Raw genomic sequence first — 27,902 nt, 5'->3', positions numbered from 1 at the left:
CGCCCTGTGGAACGCCCTCCCGTCAGCTGTCAAGGAAATAAACAGCTATCTGACTTTTAGAACAGGTGGGTAGCCGTGTTGGTCTGCCATAGTCAAAACAAAATAAAATAAAAAATTCTTTCCAGTAGCACCTTAGTTGGTCTCTAAGGTGCTACTGGAAAGAATGTTTTATTTTATTTTGTTTTGACTTTTAGAAGACATCTGAAGGCAGCCCTGTTTAGGGAAGTTTTTAATGACTGACGTTTTAATGTATTTTTAATCTTTTGTTGGAAGCCACCCAGAGTGGCTGAGGAAACCCAGCCAGATGGGCGGGGTAGAAATAAATATAATAATAATAATAATAATAATAATAATAATAATAATAATAATGTTCCAGTTACAGGTGGGTAGCCGTGTTGGTCTGCCATAGTCGAAACGAAATAGAAAATTCTTTCCAGTAGCACCTTAGAGACCAACTGAGTTTGTCTTCTGTTTCAGTGTATCTGAAGAAGTGTGCATGCACACGAAAGCTCATACCAAGAACAAACTCAGTTGGTCTCTAAGGTGCTACTGGAAAGAATTTTCTATTTTGTTTCGAATAATATTGTTGTTGTTGTTGTTATGGCAGGCCTAAAGTCCTACAAGGAAGGGAAGCAGCGTGTTGGTTGTGGGGCCCCAAAGTCTCCCCCCAAACTTAGTGCTTCTGAGATAACATCAAGAAGCTGCTTTCTCCTGAGTCAGACCCATTGGCCCACCCAGATCAGTCTAGCCTACACAGGTTGGCAGCCGCAGCTCTCCAGGTGTCTGTGTCTCCTAGCCCCACTAGGGAGCCTCTGCCGCCGAGCTGCTGCCATGTCCCTTCCCCAACCGGCCTCTTCTCCTGCCTCCAGGTTCATCCCTCGCCACGAGGACGAGCTGGAGCTGGACGTGGATGACCCGATTCTGGTAGAGTTGGAGGAAGACGACTACTGGTACCGGGGCTACAACATGCGCACGGGGGAGAGGGGCATCTTCCCAGCCTTCTATGCCCACGAGGTGGTGAGCCAGGCCAAGGAAGTGACAGGTGAGCCGTGTGTGTGTGTGTGTGTGATAGCTGTCAAGTTTCGGATTTGAAAATAAGGGATCAGCACCCTCACCCGTCCCGGGGGCAGTCTACGGTTCTCAGGGACAGTCCACGGCGCGGTAATCCCCCCCCCAGGCTACAAATTAATTTACACCAGGAAAGAGCTTCCAGGAAAGAGAAATCGGGGCAGAGAAAAGAAAGCACTTATTCACGCAGCACACGGTTAACCTCTGGAACTCCCTGCCACAGGGAGCAGCGATGGCCACCAACTTGGATGGTTTTAGAAAAGGATTAGGCCAATTCATGCAGGAGGAGAGGACCACTGGTGGCTTCTGGCCAGGTTGGCTCTGCCCTGCCTCCAGTTAGGGGCAGCAATGCTTAATCTGAGCACCTGTTGCCGAGAAACATTCATCTATTTTATCTTCTTCTTTATATATCTATCTGTCTGTCTGTTTTTTATTAGGTATTTATATTCCACCTTTTTCTCCAAGGAGCTCTGTGGTCCCAGTCCTCATTTAATCCCCACAACAGTCCTGTGAGGTAGGCAGGCAGGGCTGAGAAAGGCAGGGACCCAAGGAGCCCCCGGACTCCAACTCTCCTTCCCGGAAATAAGGGAAATTTAAGGGATATCAACAATAAGGGATAGCAGCGGGAAACGGCTTGGAATAAGGGAGTTTCCCGCAAAAAAGGGAGACTTGACAGCTATGGTGTGTGTGTGTTGGTGGCGCTGCCGGGCCGGGAAGTGTCAGCAGGGGGGGGGGCAGAAGAAGCTTCCTGGCTGCCCAGTGTCAGAGGTTGGCTGCACAAAGGCCAGAAGAGGGAGGAGGAGGAGGAAATGGGTCGAGGGAAGTTCTTCTTCTTCTGCCCTCTGCCTGCTTCCCTGTAACCTCGCTCCTCGCAGGGAGGGAACCGCCAGAAGGCCCTTGGCGCTGGACCTCAGTGTCTGGGCAGAGCCAGTGTGGTGTAGTGGTTAAGAGCGGTAGATCTGTAATCTGGGGAACCGGGTTCACATCTCCGCTCCTCAGGGGCGTAGCAAGGTAAATTGGTTAAAAAAATTGTCATAATAAAATTAGGTCTTCTGGGGGGTATTTGCCCAATTGAACAGCAAGAGCTGTTCGGTGGAATAGACTCCAGCTGCAAACGTGGCTGGAGGGCCGCCTGTCAGGGGATTCTTTACTTGTGACTCCTGTATTGCAGCGGGTTGGACTAGATGACCCCTGGTGTCCCTTCCAACCATTCTATAATTCTGTGCCCCCCTGGGCTCTTTGGAATGAAGGTGGGGGGAATTGTGGGACAGAAATTTAACAAAACAATTGTTAGCCCCAAAATGGAAAAACGAGCAAAGTTCCAACTAAAGAAGAATGAGAACTTAAGTTGACAGAATATGCGCAGCTTGCAGACTTAACGAACAGAATAAGAGAACGAGAACAACCTACGTTTAGAGAAGATTGGAAAACGTTCATTGAATATATGGGAAATAATTGTGTACAGCTGAAAACGCTGGCAGCATTAAGATAAATTCAACAGTGTAAATAAGTTTTGATGGATGTAATAATGGAATACTGGATGGTATAGTTTTTTGTAAAATATGCAGGGATTTGTGATATGCATAATGAACCATGTAAAGAGAAGAAGGGAAGTCATTGATATTGTACGGATGTTTAAATGAGTATTTCAAATTCTACAACAGAAAAATTCATAAATATTATATATAGGAATTTAACAAAACAAAGCAAAAATATGTGACGCTTGCCAGGTGGCCTGTCTGAATTTCTAATCGGAAGGGAGGTCAGAAAGCAAGCGGGCCATTTATTCAGAGAAGAAAAGGGCTTTGGGGTTGTTTCGTGATGGGCGCTGTAAGAATTTGGGCCACATGAGCTCAGCAGAGAAACCCATTTCCTGAATCCCATTTGGGGAAAGTTCTTCCAAACTCTGCTGCGCGCGAGTAGGTGGAGTTGGGTGGAGACTGGGGAAATAGGGGTGCCCCTGGCATGCCTCCCAGCCTAGATCCCCTGGGACGGGGCAGCCAGCCTGCCCTTTTCTGCAAGAGTGGGAGTGGCGAGGAGTGGGGAACGGCACCTTGACTCTCTGCTGGGTTCCTTGCAGGCCTGAAGCGGAATCCGTGCTGGGTGGAGCGCTTCAACGTCCAGTTCTTGGGCTCCGTGGAAGTTCCTTACCATCAGGGCAATGGCATCTTGTGTGCCGCTATGCAGAAGGTGAGGCCGGGAAGAGGGGCTGTGTGCGCGTGTCTGTCTGCCCATGCAATGCTCTCACGGGGCTGCTGCCAGGACAGAGAATCCGACCTGCTATGTGTGGGAATGTTGAGGACGGCAGGAGAGGATAGGTTGTTTATTAATATCCTTCCTAACTTGCGCTAGCAAGTTCCTTTACTTAGTAGAGTTACATCCCCCTTTTTACACGCACAGCAGATAGCTGGTTGCAGGCTCGTAACAACAACAAAAAAATTTCCTCCCAGTAGCACCTTAGAGACCAACTAAGTTTGTTCTTGGTATGAGCTCTCGTGTGCATGCACACTTCTTCAGATACACTGAATCAGAAGTCATGAGACCTTTATATATACAGTGGTGCTCCGCTAGACGAAAACAATTCGTTCTACGAGTGTCTTCGCAGAGCGAATTTTTCGCCTAGCGAAGCGGCAATGCAGCGCGGAGGTTTCCGCGCCGAATTTTTTTTTATTTTCCGTCTTGCGAGGCAGCCCCTTTGACTTTTTCGTCTTGCGGGGCAGCCTTCCGCTAGCGAATGCCGTTTGTCTAGCGAGTTTTTCGTCTAGCGAGGCATTCGTCTAGCGGGGCACCACTGTAGTGAGAGAGTGGGGAGGGGTATTACTCAGAAGGGTGGTGGAAATGGGTGGTTGGCTGAAAGGTGTGGTAAACCTGTTGACCGACTGTTAACGACTGCAATTGGTCTTACAGGAAAAAGCAAGGGGTGAGATTGCTAAAAATAACTTTGTCATGTATAATGAGATAAGAATCCAATGTCTCTATTCAGACCAGGTCTCTCCATGGTTTTAAGTCTGGTAATAAGTTGCAATTCAGCAACTTCTCTTTCCAGTCTATTTCTGAAATTCTTTTGTAATAAGACAGCTACTTTGAGATCTTGTATAGAATGTCCTGGGAGATTGAAGTGTTTTCTCCTACTGGTTTCAATAGCCTCTCACTATTATACAATTCAGTCTGTCTCAGATTGAATTGTACGTTCCTGGTAAGTTCCCTTGAATCCCTCTTAAAAGAATAAAGATGCCACAATCTTATTCAAAGTCAGTAAAAGAAGTTTACTCACATCAGTTCACAGTTGGATCCCTGAAGGCAGACTTAGTTACAAATATGTACATGTGGATCTACCCCGTATGGGGGAATAATCCCAGTGCTTCTGCTTCTGAGAGCTAGCAGAGCAGTCCTAGCTGAAAGCTGCTCAAACGAAGAAGGAAGTTAAAAAAGAGAGGGAAGGGTGCTGTGTGACTTGTCCTTTTGTTACCTGGACAGGTTAGGTCACACCCACCTGTCACATGCAAAAGGAAGGATTCTCCAGCCCAGGAGGAAATTAAGTTTTGACTGGCTGGACCAAACATTCCCTTGCATGTCCACTCTAGGAAAACAAGGAATGTTGTACTTGACTGCTCCCCGTGGATTACATCCCACACCATGTCTGCCTGGTGCGATGTCCCCTTGCCTTTTCCCCTTGGGATACGCCCTCTGAACTCGGCGGACCCCTTCCCGTCTGAACCCACAGCCCTGCATGCACAACCACCCTCTGTCCTTTGCAGATTGCTACCACCCGCAAGCTCACGGTACACCTGAGACCCCCGGCCACCTGTGACCTGGAAATCAGCCTGCAGGGAATCAAGCTTATCCTGACCGTGAATGAGTACAGCCGGGACGAGGAGGTGAGCAGCAGCGGCACTGGGGTGGGCCTGTGCAGCTGAGAAGGCCTTTGGGGTCCACGTCCCCAAAGACTTTGGCGAGGTTCCCAGCCGAGCAGGAGGCAGGATGTGTTCAGGGCACTTGCGTGAGTGTGGACTTGCATGTCCGTGGTCTCACTTGGCAGGACATGGAGGGGGCAGGTGCAGCCATTGGGGCCCTAATGGGGAAGTGGATTTAGGGGGGAAGGGGAGCTTGCTCCTGCCCCATCTTCCTCTGGCTCAGTCCTACAAAGGAGGAGGAGTGGCGTGATAGACCCACATTGCAGGGAAGAGGTGTTTGAGCACCCAGTCACTTGCAGGCATCTCCTCTGGTCATCCATGTAGAGGTATCATTTCTTTCTTTCTTTGTATAGGTGAAACTCAAAAAATTAGGATATCGTTGAAAAGTCCATTTATGTAAGCAATTGTTTTCATTAGCTGTTGTTGTTCAGTCGTTCAGTCGTGTCCGACTCCTCGTGACCCCATGGACCAGAGCACGCCAGGCACGCCTATCCTTCACTGCCTCCCGCAGTTTGGCCAAACTCATGTTAGTAGCTTCGAGAACACTGTCCAACCATCTCGTCCTCTGTCGTCCCCTTCTCCTTGTGCCCTCCATCTTTCCCAACATCAGGGTCTTTTCCAGGGAGTCTTCTCTTCTCATGAGGTGGCCAAAGTACTGGAGCCTCAACTTCAGGATCTGTCATTAGCTACTGGAGTTTAATATATGAGCCTCAACTTCAGGATCTCTTCATTAGCTACTGGAGTTTAATATATGAGATAGATTCATGATATGCAAAGTGAGATATGTCAAGGCTTTATTTATTTATTTATTTATTATTTGTACCCCGCCCATCTGGCTGGATTTCCCCAGCCACTCTGGGCGGCTTCCAACAAAAATCAAATACATTAAAATATCACACATTAAAAGCTTCCCTAAACAGGGCTGCCTTCAGATGTCCTCTAAATGTCTGGTAGTTGTCTATCTCTTTGACATCTGAAGGGAGGGAGTTCCACAGGGCGGGGGCCACCACCGAGAAGGCCCTCTGCCTGGTTCCCTGTAACTTGGCTTCTCGCAGGGAGGGAACCACCAGAAGGCCCTTGGAGCTGGATCTCAGTGTCCGAGCTGAATGATGGGGGTGGAGACGCTCCTTCAGGTATACAGGACTGAGGCCGTTTAGGGCTTTAAAGGTCAACACAATTATTGTTATAATTGTGCTGATTATGGCATACAGCTGATGAAAACCCCAAAGTTGAGATTGTTAATTTGGGGTTCTCATCAGCTGTACACCATAATAATCACAATTATAACAAACAAAGGCTTGACATATCTCGCTTTGCATGTCATGAGTCTATCTCATATATTACTTTCACCTTTTAAGTTGAATTACTGAAAGAAATGAACCTTTCCACGATATTCTAATTTTTCGAGTTTCACCTGTACCACCTTGCGATGTTTTATTGCCTTCACCTCTTGGCATAAATCACTTCCGGCAGAGTTAGTTTACGCGCGGTTCTTGCCGGTGGCAGTTGCTCTAAGAGATAACGCTCGAGACACAGGAGCAGTCCAGGCCAATAGCTCTTTATGGACGGAATGAAGCGTGACGGTTGCAATATATGCAGAAGAGTCCATTTCAGCTACTGGCCCCAGCAGCGAGGCATCTCATACAAAATGCAGACGCATACGGCTTTCGTCCATAGCTGCAAGCGGTTGTAGCAGCAGGTTCATCAGTTGGCAGGCGACGAGAGAGACTTAACGCACACTCTCACTGACTCTTTCTCAGAGCCAGTGTGGCATAGTGGTTAAGAGCAGTGGACTTGTAATCTGGTGAACTGGGTTTGATTCCCCGCTCCTCTACATGCAGCTGCTGGGTGACCTTGGGCTAGTCACACTTCTCTGAAGTCTCTCAGCCCCACTCACCTCACAGAGTGTTTGTTGTGGGGGAGGAAGGGAAAGGAGAATGTGAGCCGCTTTGAGACTCCTTCGGGTAGTGAAAAGCGGGAAATCAAATCCAAACTCTTCTTCTTCTTCTTCTTTCTCCTGCTGAAAGAGAAACGAAAAGACCAGCCTTTTTAAGGCTACATGTTCCTGACACTGTGCGAAAGAATCCAATTAACTCTTGAACCTTATCTCGCTCCTGTCTAAGCAATTAGGCTTCTCTGGTCTGTTTCTGGAACATGCTCCACTTCCAATTAACAGAAACTCATTCAAACAGTTTTCTGCAAAACACCCAAGATCACAGGGTGGTTCACAACATGCTGTGATTGGACTTGTTGGCCCTTGGTTCTATCATTCTAGACTGGGGGGGGGGGGGGAGGCTAGGGGCACCGGTTAGGATACCCAGGAGTTTCCAGTGGTACCCCTGCTGATGATTTCGGGAGCCCCTTGTGACAAGGCCTTGAGGGGATTGGGGGGGGTCTTCCTGGGGTGACCTTTAAGCCCTCCCTCTTCTCGTTCCAGTTTGAGCGCTGCAGCCATTTCTTCCAGATGAAGAACATCTCCTTCTGCGGCTGTCATCCCCGCAACAGCTGGTGAGTTGCACCCGCCCCCCGCCCCTAGGGAAAAAAGCCCGGCTCCGGGGGCAGGAGGGCTGCTTGCCTCCAGGGCATGAGGTTTCCTTGCTGTGGCACCTCAGGCAGGAATCCCCTCCTTAGCCGTAAAAAAATACAGCAATGGCAGAGAAAAATAACTAGCCCGTTGGCTGCTCTTTCCAGGCACCCCAAACCACTGCCTAGGGAATCTTCTTATATTCTTACGTTAAAATGTTAGGGTTACCTTTAAAACTGTGATGAATGCGAGATGGTCAGCTGAGAATGGGCCTTGCAAGATGTCTGGCTGGAGAGGTCCTGCCAATGCAATTCTGGGCTGCATCAATAGGAGTATAGCATCTAGATCAAGGAGTATAGCATCTAGATCACGGCACTCACACCCAGGGTTTGTTTCCCTTGGAACAAAGGTGTGGTTCAGACTGTGACGTCTTTAGGAGGTATGGTTTCATTTCCACATATATACAACCTGAGCGGAGTGGAGTCCCGAATTTGGCACCTTGTACGCCCCCTTCTGACAACTCCTGCAGCCAAGCTGGTGCCATTGCTCTGCTTTCTTTTGGACCACATCGGCAAGCCCAAAAAGGGTGGGGGTCTTGTCCTCTGGGCAGCCCAGGGCCTCCAGACACACTGCCCAGCTGTCAGGCTTCGGGGAATCGGCTTCCTCCCCCGTGGCAATAAATAAGATCAAATGAAAGGAACGTTGAATGAGTTAAGTAATAGTACCACTGTATTCCGCTCTGGTCAGACCTCACCTGGAATACTGTGTCCAGTTCTGGGCACCACAGTTCAAGAAGGATACTGACAAGCTGGAACGTGTCCAGAAGAGGGCAACCAAAATGGTCCAAGGCCTGGAAACGATGCCTTATGAGGAACGGCTTAGGGAGCTGGGTATGTTTAGCCTGGAGAAGAGAAGGTTAAGGGGTGATATGATAGCCATGTTCAAATATATAAAAGGATGTCATCTAGAGGAGGGTGAAAGGTTGTTTTCTGCTGCTCCAGAGAAGCAGATATGGGGCAATGGATTTAAACTACAAGAAAGAGGATTCCACCTAAACATTAGGAAGAACTTCCTGACAGTAAGAGCTGTTGGACAGTGGCATTTGCTGCCAAGGAGTGTGGTGGAGTCTCCTTCTTTGGAGGTCTTTAAGCGGAGGCTTGACAGCCATCTGTCAGGAATGCTTTGATGGGGTTTCCTGCTTGGCAGGGGGTTGGACTGGATGGCCCTTGGGGTCTCTTCCAACTCTAGGATTCTATGGTTCCTGCATTGATGACCTCTAGAGACTCTTCCAACTCTAACAATTTCATGATCCTATGATTCCCACTTCCCTTCCCTTCCAGCTACTTTGGCTTCATCACAAAACACCCCGTGCTGAGTCGCTTTGCCTGCCACGTCTTCGTTTCCCAGGAGTCCATGAGGCACGTTGCAGAGTGTGTTGGGTGAGTGGAGGGCTGACTAGGAGTGGGTTGGGAACGAGCTCCTCCAGACGTTTTGGGCTGTGGACGGATGGGAGTTGTCCAAGGTATGGAGAGCACCATTTGGGGAAGGCCGAGTTCTATCATCTTCCGTGATCACAGCCGATGGCCTTCCTCGCCACTTGACAGAGATGGATCATCATCATCATCATCACCATCACCATCAATTATTTATACCCCACCCATCTGGCTGGGTTTCCCCAGAGACTCTGAGCAGCAACAGAAATTAAAAACTCAATAAAATATTAAAAACTCAATGAAATATCAAACATTAAAAACTTCCCTCAAGAGGGCTGCCTTCAGATGTCTTCTAAAGGTCTTGTAAAGGTCACATAGTTGTTTATTTCCTTGATATCTGGTGTGAGGGCATTCCACAGGTCGGGCGCCACCACCGAGAAGGCCCTCTGCCTGGTTCCCTGTAACCTTGCTTCTCCCAGGGAGGGAAGCTCCAGAAGGCCCTTGGAGCTGGACCTCAGTGTCCGGGCAGAACGATGGGGATGGAGACGCTCCTTCAGGTCTACTGGGCCGAGGCTGTTTAGGGCTTTAAAAGATCAGCACCAACACTTTGAATTGAATGTGCTTTGTCCTTCATAGTTGGATGCGGTAAATGCTTCTGAATCCCAGTTGCTGGAAACCACAGGAAGGGAGAGTGCTGCTCTTGTGCCCAGATCCTGCTTGTGGGTTTTCCATTGGGGCACCAGTCTGGCCACTATGAGAACAGGATGCTGGACTAGATGGGCCATTGGCCTTATCCAGCACACTCTTCTTATGTTCTTCTGCTCCGAAGATGGCATCCATCGCCCATGTTGCAGCCATCTGGTATGCAGGATGAGACCCTACCTGCCCTCAGACTGTCTCGCCAGAGTGGTGCATGCTCTGATTATCTCCCCCTTGGATTACTGCAATGCGCTCTGTGTGGGGCTACCTCTGAAGGTGACCCGGAAACTGCAATTAATCCAGAATGCAGCAGCTAGACTGGTGACTGGGAGCGGCCGCCGGGACCACATAACACCAGTCCTGAGAGATCTACTTTGGCTCCCAGTACGTTTCCGAGCACAATTCAAAGTGTTGGTGCTGACCTTTAAAGCCCTAAACGGCCTCGGCCCAGTAAACCTGAAGGAGCGTCTCCACCCCCATCGTTCTGCCCGGACACTGAGGTCCAGCGCCGAGGGCCTTCTGGCGTTCCCTTGCTGCGAGAAGCCAAGTTACAGGGAACCAGGCAGAGGGCCTTCTCGGTGGTGGTTGCCCGCTGTCAGGTTTGGAGCTTACAGGGTTAATAAGCTCAAGAGATGTGTACCGCCCACAGGGATGATGATTCACACATCCAGGAATTTGTTGCTGTAAATGGAAGCCTGTTTGAAATGTGACACTTATGTTTTTTCTGCCTGTACATTCTTCTCGGTGGTGGCGCCCGCCCTGTGGAACTCCCTCCCACCAGATGTCAAAGAAAAAAACACCTACCAGACTTTTAGGAGACATCTGAAGGCAGCCCTGTTTAGGGAAGCTTTGAATATCTGAAGGACTATTGTGTTTTAATCTTTTGTTGGAAGCCGCCCAGAGTGGCTGGGGAAACCCTGTCAGACTTGGCTGGCCTCTGTGAGAACAGGATGCTGATCTAGCTGGGCCATTGGCCTGATCCAGGAGAATCTTATAATGTTCTTTGCTAACCCCGAGTTCTGACTCTCCCTTCCTTCCTTCCTTCCTTCCCCTTCCAGCCGCGCCTTTCAGGAATATTACCAAGAGCACCTGGAGTTTGCTTGCCCCACAGAAGACATTTACCTGGAGTAGGACCTGAGCCCGGAGTGCCTCCAGCTTGCGCACCCCCTCCAGAGACTCTGACCCAGTGCCCCGGGACCCTCGACTCCACCAGCCTCGACACCACCCATGCCGCCATTTTTCAACCCGGCACCCTGCTGCAGCAGAGGGGAGGGGACGGGGGGGGGGGTGGACGAGGGGGCAGAGAGATGGGGAGGGCGGCAGGTGCCGGCTGTGTGGAGCTGCCACCTGCCCTCCCCCTCTCCCGGAGCCCCTCTCCCAAAACACCCGGAAGGAGATCTCTGGGGAGGGAGCCTTCCTCCTTGAAGCAGGTTGAGAATAGCGATGGGGCTAGAGGATGAATTCGGGAGCTGGCGGGGAGCGGCGGAGCCAGGAGTCGGCGCTTTCCAGGAAAGCTCCAGCCTTTGCATGGCGCCCCCCTCTTCAGGGGCTGGGAGGAAGGCTTGGGGCACAATGGCAACTATCACTCTGCCCCCCGCCCCCGGTCCTCTAGAAACACACTCTGGGGTTGCGGGGAGTTCCCAGACCCCCACCTGCTTCCAGGCTAAATTCCTTTCTTCTGTGTGAGGTGTGTGGGGGAGAGGGAACAAGGATCCCCCCCTCCCTGGCCCCTCCACAGTGTGCGCCCATCTCTGGGCCAGGGCACTCTGCTCTCCCTTCCCTGCTTCTCGGCCCCCATTGCCTCAGCTCCACGCTGGCCAGATGGGCTGCCCCATTGCCATCCCCTGGATGGGGGGGGGGCAGTGCATGCTACTCCAGCTCCTGCAGTGCCATAGGAAACTACCACGCCCCCCACCCCTTTCCCAAATCTGCATCCCTCGCTGCTATCACTCACCCTGCCAGGGACACCGCTGGGTTGCGGGAGGGGGAGCAGCCTGCATGCTGCATGGGGGTGAAAGGGGGGGCCTTTGGGGTGCGTGTGAGCGATGAGCACATGTGGGGCAGGGCTCATCTGGTAGGCTGCCCACCTCGCAAGCAGAAGGTCCCAGGTTCCATCCCCGATGGCATCTCCACGCAGGGCTGGTAGAGGCTCCCTGCCCCAATTCCTGCAGACCAGTGGTCCCAGTATGTGCCAGGTTCCTATGGCTTGCCCTGCCTGCGGAGGGGTCCGAGTAGTCAAGGTGCCCCGCCCCCCATGGCACCGACCATTCATAATCTGGCGAATTCCCCCGGAGGATGGGGCAGGGGGCGGCTGATCCGGATCCGTGGCACATGGCCAGCTGTGGCCTCGCCTCGCAGTTCCCCGTCCTTCCCCAGCGCTGCCATCTTCCCGTTCTTCCTCTGTCGCTGAATCAGAGCATATCTGGGGGGGGGGGGGTTGCTTATCCAGCTCAGGCACCCTCTTCTCTTTCTTGGCCTTCTCTCCACCCATCTTCCCCCCCCCCAACCTACCCGCCACGGCTCTCCTTGCTGCCCCCTGCCTCTCTCTCCCCCCCCCCACTGCTGTGCCTGGTGACCTCCTTTGCTTGCTAGCCCCGCCTGTTTCTACTCAGTGCTAGCTGACTGACGTAGCGCTCACAGCTGTCCGTGTATGTAACGACGATATTTATCCGTAACCTTAACCGAGCAGCGAAGTGACCTGTACAAACCCCGGTTCAAACTTCTCACTGCCTTGTCATGGAGATGGTCTTTCAATAAAATGTACGCTTGGTGTCACCACAGGTTGTGCCTGGTCTACTCTGTCTCCTTCTTGTTTTTTAATATATTTATTGTTAGGCATCACCCTGGGTGCTGAGAGAACGGATCCAGGAGTTCGCGGCACTCACACCCAGGGTTTGTTTCCCTCGCAACAAAGGTGCGGTTCAGACTGTGACGTCTTTAGGATGTATGGTTTCCTTTCCACATATATACAACCTGAGCGGAGTGGAGTCCCGAATTCGGCACCTTGTACGCCCCCTTCTGACAACTCCTGCAGCCAAGCTGGTGCCATTGCTCTGCTTTCTTTTGGACCACATCGGCAAGCCCAAAAGGGTGGGGGTCTTGTCCTCTGGGCAGCCCAGGGCCTCCAGACACACTGCCCAGCTGTCAGGCTTCGGGGAATCGGCTTCCTCCCCCGTGGCAATAAATAAGATCAAATGAAAGGAACGTTGAATGAGTTAAGTAATAGTCGCACTGTATTCTGCTGTGGTCAGACCTCACCTGGAATACTGTGTCCAGTTCTGGGCACCACAGTACAAGAAGGATACTGACAAGCTGGAACGTGTCCAGAGGAGGGCAACCAAAATGGTCCAAGGCCTGGAAACGATGCCTTAGGAGGAACGGCTTAGGGAGCTGGGTATGTTTAGTCTGGAGAAGAGAAGGTTAAGGGGGGATATGATAGCCATGTTCAAATATATAAAAGGATGTCATATAGAGGAGGGAGAAAGGTTGTTTTCTGCTGCTCCAGAGAAGCGGACACGGGGCAATGGATTCAAACTACAAGACAGAAGATTCCACCTAAACATTAGGAAGAACTTCCTGACAGTGAGAGCTGTTGGACAGTGGAATTTGCTGCCAAGGAGTGTGGTGGAGTCTCTTTCTTTGGAGGTCTTTAAGCGGAGGCTTGACAGCCATCTGTCAGGAATGCTTTGATGGTGTTTCCTGCTTGGCAGGGGGTTGGACTGGGTGGCCCTTGGGGTCTCTTCCAACTCTAGGATTCTATGATTCCAAAATTCCTTAATAATCACAGAGATAGACAAAAGACCGTGTCTCCCTAGAAATGGCGGTGCTCCCAATTAAGGTTCACACCCCCTCCGTCCCTATTAATCTATGTCACTCCTACGTCTTGTAACCTGAGCTTGTACCCTCTGCGCTTTCTGTTCTGAGACTTTCTGGGCTCTTCTCGACCTTGGGGAGGGCGGTGGAGGAATGCTGTCCAGAGAAGTGAATCTGTTAACCCTTTCTCTTCCGGTGTTTCTTTTCCTAGCTGTTCCCCGTCAAGTATTTCCCAGCTTCTGCCATCTGAACTATGCCCCTCTGCAAACCACTGTTCCAAATCTATGCAGTCCTCCTGCTCCTGGGAAAATTCAGGATCATGAGGAGGGGGTGACTCCCACCATCCCTCCTTGGTGCAGTCCTCCTCAGCATGGTCCCAGACACCAACCTTGTGGTGTGAGTGCTGCAACTTCACCCTCGGAGGCGCACTCCATTGTCTCTCAAGACAGATGGGTGCCAACAGCACCAGCAGCAACAACAATAACAACCCAAGCATTGGAGGGAGCAAGAGAACAGATCACTCCAGGAAAAAGGGACTCCTTAGGGTCAACCCTGGTGCTGGAGGATGGCACTGGGGAAGTGCGAATTTTTCCTCCCTCTCTCATGGCACTAGAACTCATGGATGTCCAATGAAGATTCAGAACCAAAACACCAAACCAGCTTGAAAATATAAAAGAACAATTTTACTCAGTTAAACACACTAAAGTTCATAATACTATATACTCAACATGATACATCAAGAATATAAGTTCTTGCTGTGCTTGTGAAGAACTTATATTCTTGATGTATCATGTTGAGTATATAGTATTATGAACTGAAGAAGCCGTAGCAAAACCTGCTTAACATTCGGAATACAGGTCTTCAGATCTATAGTACTATTTTCGCCGAGGGACGGTGAGGAGGTGCCTGTCTGCGACCCCCACCACATATGACCACATATTTTTTGACAGAATCACAAGCCTGGTAGATGAAGGGAACGCTGTGGATGTAGCCTATCTTGATTTCAGCAAGGCCTTTGATGAGGTGCCCCATGATATTCTTGTAAAGAAGCTGGTAAAGTGCGGGCTAGACAATGCTACCATTCAGTGGATTTGTAACTGGCTGACTGACCGAACCCAAAGGGTGCTCATCAATGGCTCCTCTTCATCCTGGAGAGAAGTGACTAGTGGGGTGCCACAGGGTTCTGTCTTGGGCCCAGTCTTATTCAACATCTTTATCAATGACTTGGATGATGGGCTTGAGGGCATCCTGATCAAGTTTGCAGATGACACCAAATTGGGAGGGGTGGCTAATACCCCAGAGGGCAGGATCACACTTCAAAATGACCTTAACAGATTAGACAACTGGGCCAAAGCAAACAAGATGAATTTTAACAGGGAGAAATGTAAAGTACCGGTGCTAGGGCTTCTTGCGCCCTAGGCGAACCACCTTCTGGTGCCCCCCCCACCCAAGCCTGCTTTAGCGGGAGGTGGGGGTGGTGGAGAGGCAAGCAGCAGTTTCTCTGCTGTAGCAGAGAAGCTGCTGCTTGCCCATCCCGCTGCCCGTCCCCGCCAAAGCCTGCTTTAGCGGGAGCCAGGGGGTGGTGTAGGGGGCAAGCAGCACCTCTCCGCTATAGCGGAGAAGCTGCTGCTCGCCCATCCCGCCCAAGCCTGGCCAGCGCCCCCTCTATTTTGGAGCCCTAGGCAATTGCCTAGTTCACCTAAATGGACGCGCCGGCCCTGGGCACCAATACAGGATGGGTGACACCTGGCTTGAGAGCAGTACATGTGAAAAGGATCTAGGAGTCTTAGTAGACCATCAACTTGACATGAGTCAACAGTGTGACGCAGCAGCTAAAAAAGCCAATGCAATTCCAGGGCGCCAAGTTCTGGGGGGCACCAGGGAAGAGGTGGAGGCTGGACGCGGCGCCTCCAGGCATCAGCTTGCTGCCCGTGCCGAAGCAGCACCGTGCCCGGAGCCTCTATCTGCCATGGCCACCACGGCACAAGGTGAGTCAGGAGGTGCTGCGTCCAGCCTCCGACTCTTCCTCGCCGGAGGAGCTGCCCTCCAGCCGCTGCCCACCTTCTCCAGCCCCTTTGGCAGTTCTGTCCTCCCTAAAAAAAGGTTGACAATTCTGGTAAGGGGGGTCGGCGGCGCTGGAGTGAACTTTGCACCACAGCGCTGGTGTGATGGCCTGGGAGTCAGACTCTGATGCTGAACCTGAGGGATCCCAGCCTGCACAGGATTCCCCGCCTCCAGAACCAGCTGAGCCGGGGCTTGAGCCTGAAGGATCCCCACCTGTGCTGGATCCCCAGGTGCAGGCATCAGCAGAGTCTGCTCTGGCTCCTGATGGGAGGGAGGACCCATTGCCTGCAGGTGCTCCACTCCCAGCCTCTTCAGAGGAAGCTGAGGCAGCCCCTGGGTCCAGTAACCCACCAGCCTCTCCTGAGCTGCAGAGGCTCCGGGCAGAGAGGCGAAGGGAGTTAAGTGTCTGCAGGAGGAGTGCTCGCCTCCAGGCCCGGAGGAGAGGCGAGTCTCCGGAGGATCGGGGCCGCCCTAAGCATAGGGCCAGATAAAAGCCAGCCAGACCCAGCCCAAGTTGCGTGAGCAACTTAGTTGCAAGCGTATGCTCAACCTGCAACCTTGTGCCTGAACCTGCCTTGGACCTTGACCTGCTCCCCGCCTCGCTCCCCACCGGACTGACCTCCTTTGGACCCCTAGACCCAGGACTGGACTTGGACCTCGCTTCACGGACAAACCCTTGGGGCCAGCACAGCTGGATATGCTGAACACGTCCCTGGTCCTACCCTCCCAGCAGCAGAAAGCAAGCCTCCTGCGTCTTCCACGGGTCGGCCCTTCAGATATTTGAAGATGGCTAGCACATCACCTCTCAGCCTCTTCTCCGGGGCTAAACAGACCCATCTCCCTCAACCGTTCCTCATCAGGTGTTGACTCTGTATTGGCTTTCAGTTCATAGTCACCATTTCTGTTTGTTTCATGGCATGTACGCCCCACCTCTCTCTCCAAGGAGCTCAAGGGGGCATGCATGACTCTGCCCCCCATCCCAATTAATCCCCCAAACAACTCTGCTTTGAGGTAGGCTAGGCTGGGAGGCAGTGCCTATGACCCAAGGTCACCCAGTGAGAGCTTTATGTCCAAGTGGGCATTCAAACCCTGGTCTCCTAGGCCAGTGGGGTCCAAACCTTTTTCAGAGAGGGCCAGATTTGATGAAGTGAAGGGCCAACCAAAATTAACCTTTTTTAGGGTTGAAGTTGTTGAGTTTTTTTTTAAAGGATTTTACCCCAGGAAATAAACTGCCACAGGGGCCAGATTAAACCAAGCAGCAGGCCAGATTAGGCCCCCAAAACGGACTTCGGACATACCTGTCTTAGGTGCTGGTCCTCACAGAGTCCCCACAACAACCCTGCGAAGTAGGCTAGGCTGAGAAGCAGCGACCGGCCTCCCACGTCACCCGGTGAACATCATGGCTGAGTGGGGGGATTTGAACCAGGCCCTGGTAGTCCACTAGACTCTAACCACTACACCACACTGCCTGTCTCAATGCCTGCATAGATGCACTTGCATATGCAAATTTAGGATGACCCTCATACAAACCGTACCTCATACAAAACGTGCAGGATTATATCCTTCTCCCCTTGCCGGAACAAAGAGCTAAGAAGCAGCCAAAAGATTTCTTATAAATTTATTACATAATAATAATTGTCATAATAATCATCATAATAATAATCATAATAATAATATAAGAAACATAGATCTCTCTGTGTGGGGGGGCGTATCACAAGGTCAGGGGTCGGGAGGTGTGTGAGCTCCCCCCCCCCACTCCCTTACTCTGTGGAAGGAGAGATCTCCTCAGGAAATCCATATAAAATAAGGGGTGAAGTCAAAGAGACCCTGTCAATAGAAAACAAAGAAACCAAAGGGCACAGGTGGGTGGGTGGGTGGGTGGGTGGGTGGTGTGACAGACAGGGGAGGGCGAGACCGGGAGCTGAGCTGCTTTGGGTGAGGGTGGGTGTGCCTCTTCTGCGGACGTGGGTGGGTTGTCCCAGGGGCGGGAAATTCAAAACCGCCCTTAAGTTTCTGGGCAGCAGCCAAAACAGAGTCTCACCTCGGACGGGGGTGGGGGTGGGGGGTGGGGAGGATAATGGCGGGGGGGGGGGAGAGGTTGATGCTTGCTTTAAAAGTCTAGAGATGGAGGAGTACAGAGAAGTGATGGATTTGAGTCAGGACCAGAAACCCAACACCCTTAAAACAAAATTAAAAAAATATTCCAGAGCAACAACAACAACCAAAAAAAAAAAAAAACCCTTGTCCCTAATTTTGTACAGAAGGTAACAAAAGTCATTGAGAAGCCAATGAGAAATCACAGTTAGCTCCGTGTGCAGCTGCTGTTATCGCCCCCTGCGGCCCCCTCCCCACTGCTGCATACTGGGGAGGGGGGTGTTGGTTCTCAGGAGGACCCTCACCCTTAAGATGTCCAAGTCAGGCTCCTTCCCCCCCCCCCCCGCCTTCCCCGAAATGGCTTTTTGGAGTGGAATGCTCTGGAGAGAGATTTTGGGGGGTCACCTCACCCAGGAGGGCAGAATAAAATCCGGACAGATCTATCTACAAGCAGAGACCAGTCAAAGGATCCTTTCGCTTCAGCTGGGAATGAAACAGGGAGGGGACGTCAAGCGACTGAGCCGTCAGGGGCCTCTGCAGATGCGAAATGGTTCCTTCCGGCAGAGCTGCCATCTTGGGAGGGAGTACCGCATAGAGCATGGGAAAGGAACAGCACAAAAGCGTTTCTTCCCCGCTTACGTGGCACGAGACTCACACGGGAGACACACGAAGCCACGGAACAAGGAACTCGAGACAGAGCCTGTGGCTCCGTGGGACGGGGGTCACTTTTCTCCTTTTGTCTCCCATCTCAGGCCACAAATGGGAGGTCCTCCAGGACTCCCCCTCCTGTCGATCCCTCTTGCCAAAAGTGGGAAGATTCCATATTGGTTGCAGCCTCGGTTTCTCAAGCCCACCTAAAAGCCTGGGAAGCGAGCTGTCTCCCGAGGCCAGTTACTGCCTCTGCCTGTTCTCCCTGACCCTTCTCATTCGAGGGTGGGCCATTTGAATTTTTTAGGTCTCCCCCATCAAAGGAGAAGGCGGCCTTGTGCTGGAGACAAGGGCGGGAGAAGGATGCTGTTTCTGACACTTCCCACCCAGGCAAGTGAAGTTCCAGCCCAGAACACTGTCTTAATAATTTAATAATAATGTTTATTATTTATACCCTGCCCATTTGGCTTGAATACCACTTGGAAGTAGCGTTTTACCCTTTAACTATGGCCGGGTCAAAGGGGGCTGGTTCAGAGAGACACCCCTCCCCCCCGCAATACACTTTTTGTGCTCACAGTCAGACAGAGCTCAGCTGACCAGAGCTCCCGTTTGCTGTGTGCAATGTTGTCCTACTTTAGGAGCTGCGTTTCAATCAGTTTAACACAGAATCAAACGACGAGCAATGTCCCGTAATGAGAGGAGGGAGATGGAGCCTTTGACCTTCCCAACTGTGAAAATGGAAAAGCGAAAATGAGGAGAATGTGAAGAAATGAGGGGTTCACTCTAAACGACCTTGAAGACACGTTGCCAAGTCTGAAATCATGATCCTAACCTGGAAATCATGATCCTAACCTGTTGGAGGATCGGTGCACAGCTATGCACGTTGACTCGGATCCAAGTCCCGTTGACTTCAGTAGGGCTTACTCCATGGGAAACAGGCAAAAGAGCCTGAGACAGCCCAAACTCTGGGTGGTATTTATTTCAGGGGTATTAATCTTGCGAAAAGGGGAGCCTTCTGAAGTATCCCAATAGGTTTTGACCTAGCATTTGGACTCTACGTTGTTTGGGGTCAGTGGGAGAGCCGGGAATTCAATTCAAGAACATAAGGAGGGATGAAATGATTTAAAGTCTCCTTCAGCCCTCGTGTCCAGTGGCTCGAAACTCACCATTGCGTTTCCCTATTTGCTACCTTACGAGAGCACATTCTGGACTAGGCACCCAAGGTTGCTGGGTGCCATGGGAGAGGAGAGCGCTCTTGCCCCTGGGTCCTGCCTCCTGGTCTCCCCCACAGGGAAGTGTCTGGGCCCCGTGAGAAGAGGATGCTGGACTAGATGGGCCATTGGCCTGATCCAGCAGCCTTCTTCTGATGTTCTTAGGTGGTCTACATCGGATTCTAATGCCTTCACAATGAGGTGGACAGCAACCAGTATCAAAGAGGGGGGGGGGTCCGGCATCAGGTTACAATGTGGCAGGTGCAGGATTTCGGTTGGGTGTCACTTTCCTTTGTGCTATGCCTGACCAGGACTTAGCCGTGGTGTCCCCGTGGCCGACGGCGCAAGGCCTCAGGCTGTGCGTCGAGGGGATCACGCAGTGTTCGCAAACACAGTTACGGCTGCAGCTGCTTAGCGGGGAGGGAGCTGAGCAGCCTCCGCGCGAGGGGGAGGCTCAGCTGGCCTTCGAGAGGAGCAGCAGGAAGCAAGAGCCCTGCGCTTCTCCATCCCTCGTGACGAGGGCACAGAAGCGTTGCAGGGTCAGAGGGCTTTCCTGAAGAAGGAAGAAGGCGTCCAGCTTTCCCAGTCCTGGAGTGAACTTCCTGCAGACAAGTTCCGTTCTGCAGTCTTCAAGCCTCCATGAGGCTGTGTGCAGGCGGGCGGGCAGGCAGGGTCTCCTTGCGTCGTCCCAGAAGCAGCTGCAGAAGGGACAGAGACCCACAGCCCACGGCAGCATGGGCTGCAACAAGGCGCCTGCACTCAGGCGAATAGACAACCAGAGAGACTCCAACCGGTCTCACGGACGGCAGATGCCACGAGGGAGGGAGTAGGGTGGTGGTGGTATGGCGGTCAGTTTCCACAGAGTAAGGCAGCCATAGCCCATGTGAGGGGTGCTAGCTGGGCTGCAGGGTGGGGATGACGGGAGGAAAATGTAGGCTTGCAGTTGGACGGAGTTTTGGCGAACATGCAGCGGGACTGAGCAGCGCAATGGAGAAGAAGACAGAAGGAAAGAGCCAGGAATGGGATGTTTGGTACCCGGAGATGGCACTCGTTTCTGTAGGATCACCAGGCATGAGACCACGAGTCTACTGGCTCAGACCAATGCCTCACCTGGTCTTGCATCCTGTTCTCACAGTGGCCAATCAGATGCCTGCAGGAAACCACAAAATAGGACCTGAGCACTGGAGCACTCTTCCCTCCTGTGGTTTCCAGCAACTGGTACAGGACATTAGAGGGAAGCAACTGAGGTAGCTGCCTCTGTGGAACTACTGTGGGCCTGGGGTGTCTTAGAGAAGCAAATGCGAGGCAGCAGAAACAATCCACTCGCACGATCATAGCACTGAAACATTGGAAGGGACGCCAAGCATCTTCTAGTCCATCCGCCCGCCCCCCCGGGTGATGCAGGAATGACAACTAAAGCATCCATGGCAGACGGCCAGGCTGGGCATTGAACGGGTTGGCATGTAACTTAACTGTGAAGGCAAAGGTGATGTGGGGACCAGGGTTAGTTATTGGGGTGGACGGAAGTAGGCAAGTGCAGGGTAGCTGGTGGGAGAGAAGAGCGCCTGACCTCATTCAGCCCGGACACTGAGATCCAGCGCCGAGGGCCTTCTGGCGGTTCCCTCCCTGCGAGAAGCAAAGCTACAGGGAACCAGGCAGAGGGCCTTCTCGGTAGTGGCGCCCGCCCTGTGGAACGCCCTCCCGTCAGAGGTCAAGGGAACAAACAACTACCTGACATTCAGAAAATACCTGAAGGCAGCCCTGTTTAGGGAAGTTTTTAATCCGTGATATTTTAAATGTATTTTAATATTTGATGGAAGCGGCTGGGGAGACCCAGCCAGATGGGCGGGGTACAAATAAACAATAAAAATTATCATTATGTGTTGACCATTCTCCAGACCTCTGAAGTGCTGTGATGGGACCAGATGACCTTCTCAGAACATGCTTGTCCTGCATCAATGTGGATGGAAGGCAGAGAGGCACCTTCTGGTCAGGGAAGTGGTGGGTGGCCTGACGGTGGGGGGGGGGGGGTTGGGGGGTGGAGCGGGATCAATGAGACACTGATAAAGCATGAGGATGGGTTAGGACTAGGGAATGAGCAAATCTCTCCATCATGCCTTCTTTTCTTTTTTTAAAGTAACAAAGTCTGCATGAAAATTCACCAGTGTTTTAGTGCAAATTTCTCCTAACAAACACATTTTTGTATACAATTTCCCTCCGAAAGCTATTTCCCCCAAAATTTCCGCATGCAGTTTTATGCATAGCAAGCACATTTTATGCACGCTTTACCCTAGCATATACATCTTTACGCACATGGTTGGAGAACTAGGTTGCGAAATTTGCAGAAGTGCAAATTTCAAAGGACGGTTGTGCTTTAGTTTATGTCTTGTTTTGGCAAGTGGGACTCGGGTAGGTCTGCCGTTAAATGCAAACGGAAACCAGAGAAGGCACTGAGAGAGAGAGAATTGCTTCATGAGGTGCCACCTGCAAACTCCTTGAGTTGCATTATATTTGCATGCTAGAGTATGCAAATATAAAGGGCTTGGGAAGCATAGCAAGGCATGCATGGAGGACATATTAGATGACGCAAGAGTTAGGTAGACCAAGGCAATGTATGTGGGTTATTCTTATTCCACAGCTGGGTATCTGAGGACAGTTTCGCTCACAGGCAATGAAGGCCAATGCCAATGCCAAACCAAATGTTAAGTCAGTATGATCTGGTAGCGGGAGCATCAGAGAACAATGTATGGTGGTGGGATGTAGGAACACAGCGTAAGCTTGTGCTTTATGGCAGCCTTCCTTATCCTCGTGCTCTCCAGATGTTTCGGAGTACAACTAGCCCCACCAGTGCCACGTTAGAGCCCAAGGCCTCTGAAAAGCACCAGGTTAGGGCTCTCCACAACCAAATTTTTCTAGGTTTTAGCAACGTCAGAGGTGACGCTGGCCACGCCTTGGATCAGGGCCACCTTGCAATGCCCTGTTTGTGGAACTCTCTCCTGCCTAGATTGTAAGAATGGAAGATGAGCCCTGTCAGATTAAACAAAATAAAAAAAAAATCCTTCCAGTAGCACCTTAGAGACCAGCTAAGTCTGTTCTTAGTATGAGCTTTTGTGTGCATGCACACTTCTTCAGATACGGCAGATTAGGCAAGTAGACCATCTAGTCCAGAATCCTGTTCTCACAGTGGCCACCAAGATGTCCCATTGGCAAGCCCGAAAGCAGGAGCAGAGCCCAAGAGCACTCTCCCCTTCCAGGGTTTCTAGCAAACGGTGTCCAGAAGCATTACTGGCTCCAACTGTGGGAGGAGAACAGAGCCATCATGACTACTAGTGACCAATAGCCTTATCTTCCTACACGAATTACTCCAATTCTCTTCCAAACTTCTGCTTTATTCCAAACCAAGTAGGGTGTCAGTTGTCAGATTATTGATTGACAAGAGATGGCAAAACTGACCTGGTAGCTCTCAGTGCTGGGTGATGTGGCTTCACATTTCGTAGCCCAATGTCCTGTTGTCTGAAAAGGAGAAACTGATACCTGACTAATTCCGCGTTCATAAACACACCATGGAGTAAGCTCTAACGAACACAGTGGGATTTGCTTCTCGATACCCACACGGAAGATGGTGCTATAAACGCTCGACTATTCAGCACTAGGGTGATGGAGCGTGATGTGCCAAGATGGTACTTACGCTCTATGCTCAGATAATGCTGTGGGTAGCAGAAGGCATGATTCAGCTTATAGCAGGTATAAGACAGGTTACAGTCTAGGAACAAGCTTGGAAGGATTACAAATACACCAGATCAATTCATATTCCCTTTTCTCAAATGTGCTCTTTAGAAATCAGACGTGGAAAAGTGAAATGTGTAGCTAAGGCAAAGACAGAACCCCCCCCCCCAACATAACTTTGAGAAATGGGGCGGTGGCAGCGGTGGAGGGGGGGGAACCACCACCTGTGTTAAGTCAAACTTTTCTGTGTTACAATATATTCCATTGGCAAGTTGGGCTTCATTTGGTTTAGAAAGGTTCGAAATTTTGGATGGAGCACAAGTGTTCCATATTTCTAACTTCCCACGATTGTGAACAAGTGTGTGAGTGAGAGGAAGGAAGGAAGCGAGCTAGAGTGTGCAATTCACATTGCACATTCAAGTGAGTCGAATGCCTTCTCTCCCCCCCCCATCATGGCTACGGAGGCAGTGAAGGGGCAATCACTGTGCAAGGGCCGCTGTGGGTAGAACTGACAGCCCCCTTGAAGCTCAGAAGAGGCTTCTGTGCTTTTAAGAGCCCTATGGCACGGAAGTCCACACAGGTGCAAAAACCTGTTGAGCTCCTTCCTGATGTTGAGTTGGTTCCCCCCCCCCGCCCGCTCTCACACACAGACCTCCCCACCAGAGAAATTAGCAATTCTACTTGGTACTAGTTACAGGTGGGTAGCCGTGTTGGTCTGCCGTAGTCGAAACAAAATAGAAAATTCTTTCCAGTAGCACCTTAGAGACCAACTGAGTTTGTTCTTGGTATGAGCTTTTGTGTGCATGCACACTTCTTCAGATACCCTGAAACAGAAGTCACCAGACCCTTATATGTAGTGAGAGGGTGGGGAGGGGTGTTACTCAGAAGGGTGGTGGGAATGGGTGATCAGCTGATAGGTGTGGAAAACCTGTTGACCTATCAGCTGATCACCCATTCCCACCACCCTTCTGAGTAATACCCCTCCCCACTCCCTCACTATATTTAAGGATCTGGTGACTTCTGTTTCAGTGTATCTGAAGTGCACACAAAAGCTCATACCGAGAACAAACTCAGTTGGTCTCTAAGGTGCTACTGGAAAGAATTTTCTATTTTGTTTCTACTTGGTACTGTCTTTCACTAGGCAAGTATCTAATCCCAAGTCCTGCTCTGAAAAGGGCAGAGAGGCAGAAGCCCCCAGCCTCTCAGGCTCTGCCCTAAACCAAGAAGAAACTTGGAACAGCAACTGCCCAGCAGCAGGAGCAGTTTGCAAGCGAGGATGCCCTGGGTGAGGAGACTGGCCAGCTCTCTGACAGCTTGCTCATTCCTCTACGGAAATAAACTCAGAAAAGTTCAGAGATGTGTGAGGGTCGGAGAGGGTTTCCCTTCTCCTCCCCTCTAGCACCAGAAGAATTAATGCCTTTTAACAGAGGAAAGTGACACGGGGGTTGGCAGTCTGCTTCCCAAAGCCCCATACCCTCTTTGGAGGGGGACCATTCCCAACCATTCTTGCATGGACTGGGCCATTTGGCGCATCGGTTGGAAAAGGGCCTGCATACAGCCACGTTGGAACGATAAAGGACACGGAGATCAGCACCCACGGGTGGAGCAGAAGTGCCTCTTGGGGGGGGTGGGCTTTCTCTGGTTAAAGAGCTACCCACTCCCTCCTTCCCTCCTTCTAGGCCCCAAAGAGGGAAGGCAGTATATAAAAATTTGTCGCCAGCAAAAAAAGTGCGGTGGGTCCCCCTCCAAGCTCAGTGTGCTGGAGGAAGGCAGCTCAGGGCAGCCGCCTTGCCTCTAGGTGGGAGCAGAGTTGCACCTCCAGCTGTGCAGTCAGGGCCAGACGGAGTGCATAAGGAGCAGAGCTGACCAAGGAAGAGGCAACCAGTTGCACAGGTGGCAACGACCCTCATTTCAACTGTGCCAGCCCCCTGGTTTGCAGTCTTCACTAGCAGAGAGCAGCAAGAGGGTCGGTCCCATCCCCAGATGGCCAGAGTGTTTCTATACAGGTAGAGTAATCCTCCTACCTGGCCCCAGTTCAGAGGGCTTCCCTTTGCTGCCTCCTCCAGCACACCTGGGCCTGGGTTTTGGGGGGAAGGGGCTTTGCGACCATCCACTGCTTCCCCAAAGGTGCGGCTCCACCTCGGACATTTCCTGCCTCCACAGCTGGGACTTCCAGGGCACTTGAAGGAGATACTAAAGGGTTAGGTGTATCTATCTCCCCCCAGCAAAGAACAGATTGGCAGGGGCATTTTTGGGGTGTGTGTGTGTGGCCACTCCCCAGGACCAGCCCTGCAGCTCCGCCCAGCAAGAATGGAAGACTTGGTGTGTCCCCAAAACCAAGTGCAAAGTTGCCTTTTTCTAATCACCCCCACCCCCACCCCCACCCCCGGCAATCCTTTAAAATTCAGAGCGCCTGAAAGGAGCTTTTAAAAAGACACCTCTCTTTCTTCTTCTTCTTCACATTCATTGTCAGTCACTAAAAACTCCCATATGTGTCTCCGGAAGGAGCAGCGAGGGCCCCCACCCCTCCCCCTCTAGCAAGATATAGCTTTAGTAAACCATAACAAAACAAGGTGGCTATAGAGATATAGATATATAGATATTTGTTCTTTTTTTTTTTCCTTTTCAAATATATAGCTGATTAAAAAGATGCAAAAGGTGAGTGACCAGGGCGGAGTGGGCGGGTCCCCCTGGCGCTGGCACCTCCTGGCTTGGGTCACCAGCAGATCTATGGAAATGCACAGAGATTATAGAGACTCCCTTCGACGCGTCCCCACGACAACCCCCCAGAGAAAACGTGACCTCCCCTCCCTCCCCGACGAACGCTGGCAAAGCGGGAGCTGCTGGGTTCCCCGCTTGCCCCCCCTCGGATGCCCCAAACATGCTTTCCTATCCATGCGACTTCAGCCCCCCTCTCAGCAGGGCAAAAGGAACGGAGTCCTCAAAAAGGCAGGTTCTTCTCATCTCTTTCTCTGTGTGAGTGTTGCGCTCTCTCTCTCTCTCTCTCTCTCTCTCTGTCTTCCCAGGTACATCAATCTTCTGATCTTCCTGGCAATGAAGATGACCCTCTTGGGGGCAATATGCATGTATGTTGCGTGGGGGAGATAGGCCTGCTGACTCAGCCTAGGGCAAAGGTCTCCTTTCCTGCCCTTCTCAACAGGACTCCTGGTGGCCAGGGCAATGCCCCCAAGAATGCGCCCTGGGCCTGTCCCAACCCTGTCCCCGCTCAGAAGCTGCTGTCTAGCAAGAGCTCCAGCGCTCTGCTGAGCTTCCCAGGAATCCCCAGGGGACAGTCTATTGTTACCTGCAAGATGCGCACCTGGCCATGAAGATGCCTCCAATCTGGCCACCTGACCTCTGGGAAGGCCAGTGAAGCCACCCCCAGAGCCACAATCGGCAACGGCTGCTAGTGGAGAGCTCTTCTGGGACACCATTTCCACCTGCCTCAACCCAGCAAACCTAAACTGAGGGGTTCCTGTCCTGCTAAATAGACCTCTTTCTCACCTGTGCCACCTGCCTGCCAGCCTATGCTAGCATGCTCCACATGGGTTGCAAAATCTTGGGAGGAGCACCCCTTTCTGCCCCCCACCATAACTGCCAGCAACTCTCTTGGGGAAAGGTGCATCAAGCCATGTACAGCCCAGGCTTCCCCACCCCGCCCAACGAAAGGGCCGGGGCCATCTTCATGCAACATTCCTGCTCCCCGAGGCATCGCGGCTCTGATTGCACGGATGCCAGGGACCCCAGCCCACCCCGGGCTGTCAGAGAGAGGGAAAGAGAGAGTTGGCGCTCACCAGTTCCCCGCCCTTCAGTGCAGTGACCAGAGTAGAAAGAGAAGCCATTTGGTTCCTGTTTGCTAGTCTAGTGGTAGAAATGCCCCCACCCCACCCTCTAGGGAGTCGGCGCCGGCGGAGGAGGCCAGCAGCGCCGCCCGGGACGGTCAGCTGTCCACCAGCTGCTTGAGCGCCCGCTCAATGTTCATGCGGTGCCCGACCCGCGTCACCCCCAGCTCCACAAAATCCTCCTTGGTCAGGGCCGGCAGGTGGGTGCCCTCGATCTCGTTGTCCTCAAATTTGTCCCGGTGCTCCACCAAGTTGATGCTCTCCAGCCAGTCCCCGACGTCGTACTTGTTCCACAGCTGGAGGGGCTTCTGCATGAAGGGCCGAGGAGGGTGGAGGGCGTGCAGGGGGCCCCCCGAGGAAGGCGAGGGGGACGGGGACCGGCTCCGGGCGCTGACGCTCCTCACCACAAAGCGCACCTCCTTGGGTTCGTGCGGGATGGAGAGGCTGGAAGATTTGAGGATGGTGGGCGGGGTGAGCCCGTAGGGACGCACGGAGCTCAGCGGGTCTGTCCTATCCAGGGTGGGCTTGACCGGGCTGGGGGTGCGGCGGGTCACAGGGTAGCGGCTGCCGGGACGGACGGTGTAGGTGGTGCCCGAGCTGCGCTGCGAAATGGTGCTCAGTTCTCCTAGACTACTGAAAAGTCTGCGGAGAGAGAATCGGACAGACACACACAGAGAGAGACAGAGAGAGAGAGAGAGAGAGAGAGGTAAGGGAGAAGTCCTCAGACACCAGAACACACACAGACACACACACAAGCACACACACACAAGCACACAATCTACACAGGAGAGTAGGGTGGTTGTGGTTCTGTAGAGCCCACAGCAGATGGCAGCCAGAAGCCCAGAGGCCTCGGACTCCTTTCTTGT

The 27,902-nt window shown here is 51.9% G+C and overlaps 2 protein-coding genes across 2 annotated transcripts in view; one reads left to right on the top strand and one right to left on the bottom strand.

The window, feature by feature from the left end:
- MAPK8IP2 (mitogen-activated protein kinase 8 interacting protein 2) overlaps window positions 1-10,914 on the top strand; it is a 47,855-nt gene extending 36,941 nt beyond the window's left edge. Inside the window, exons 7-12 of the mRNA XM_033162486.1 lie at window positions 870-1,042; window positions 3,149-3,258; window positions 4,827-4,946; window positions 7,420-7,490; window positions 8,847-8,945; window positions 10,697-10,914. Of these exons, the coding sequence (XP_033018377.1) occupies window positions 870-1,042; window positions 3,149-3,258; window positions 4,827-4,946; window positions 7,420-7,490; window positions 8,847-8,945; window positions 10,697-10,769 (646 nt within the window). The 3' untranslated portion in view covers window positions 10,770-10,914. The remainder of the gene's footprint in view (window positions 1-869; window positions 1,043-3,148; window positions 3,259-4,826; window positions 4,947-7,419; window positions 7,491-8,846; window positions 8,946-10,696) is intronic.
- A 15,970-nt stretch (window positions 10,915-26,884) lies between these two features.
- Window positions 26,885-27,902, bottom strand: part of SHANK3 (SH3 and multiple ankyrin repeat domains 3) — a 350,793-nt gene continuing 349,775 nt past the window's right edge. The window contains exon 24 of the mRNA XM_033162485.1: window positions 26,885-27,678. Within this exon, the coding sequence (XP_033018376.1) occupies window positions 27,135-27,678 (544 nt within the window). The 3' untranslated portion in view covers window positions 26,885-27,134. The remainder of the gene's footprint in view (window positions 27,679-27,902) is intronic.

This window comes from Lacerta agilis, chromosome 10 (genome assembly GCF_009819535.1).
Source record: "Lacerta agilis isolate rLacAgi1 chromosome 10, rLacAgi1.pri, whole genome shotgun sequence".
Lineage (NCBI taxonomy): Eukaryota > Metazoa > Chordata > Lepidosauria > Squamata > Lacertidae > Lacerta > Lacerta agilis.
This window is presented reverse-complemented; position numbering and strand designations above follow the sequence as displayed.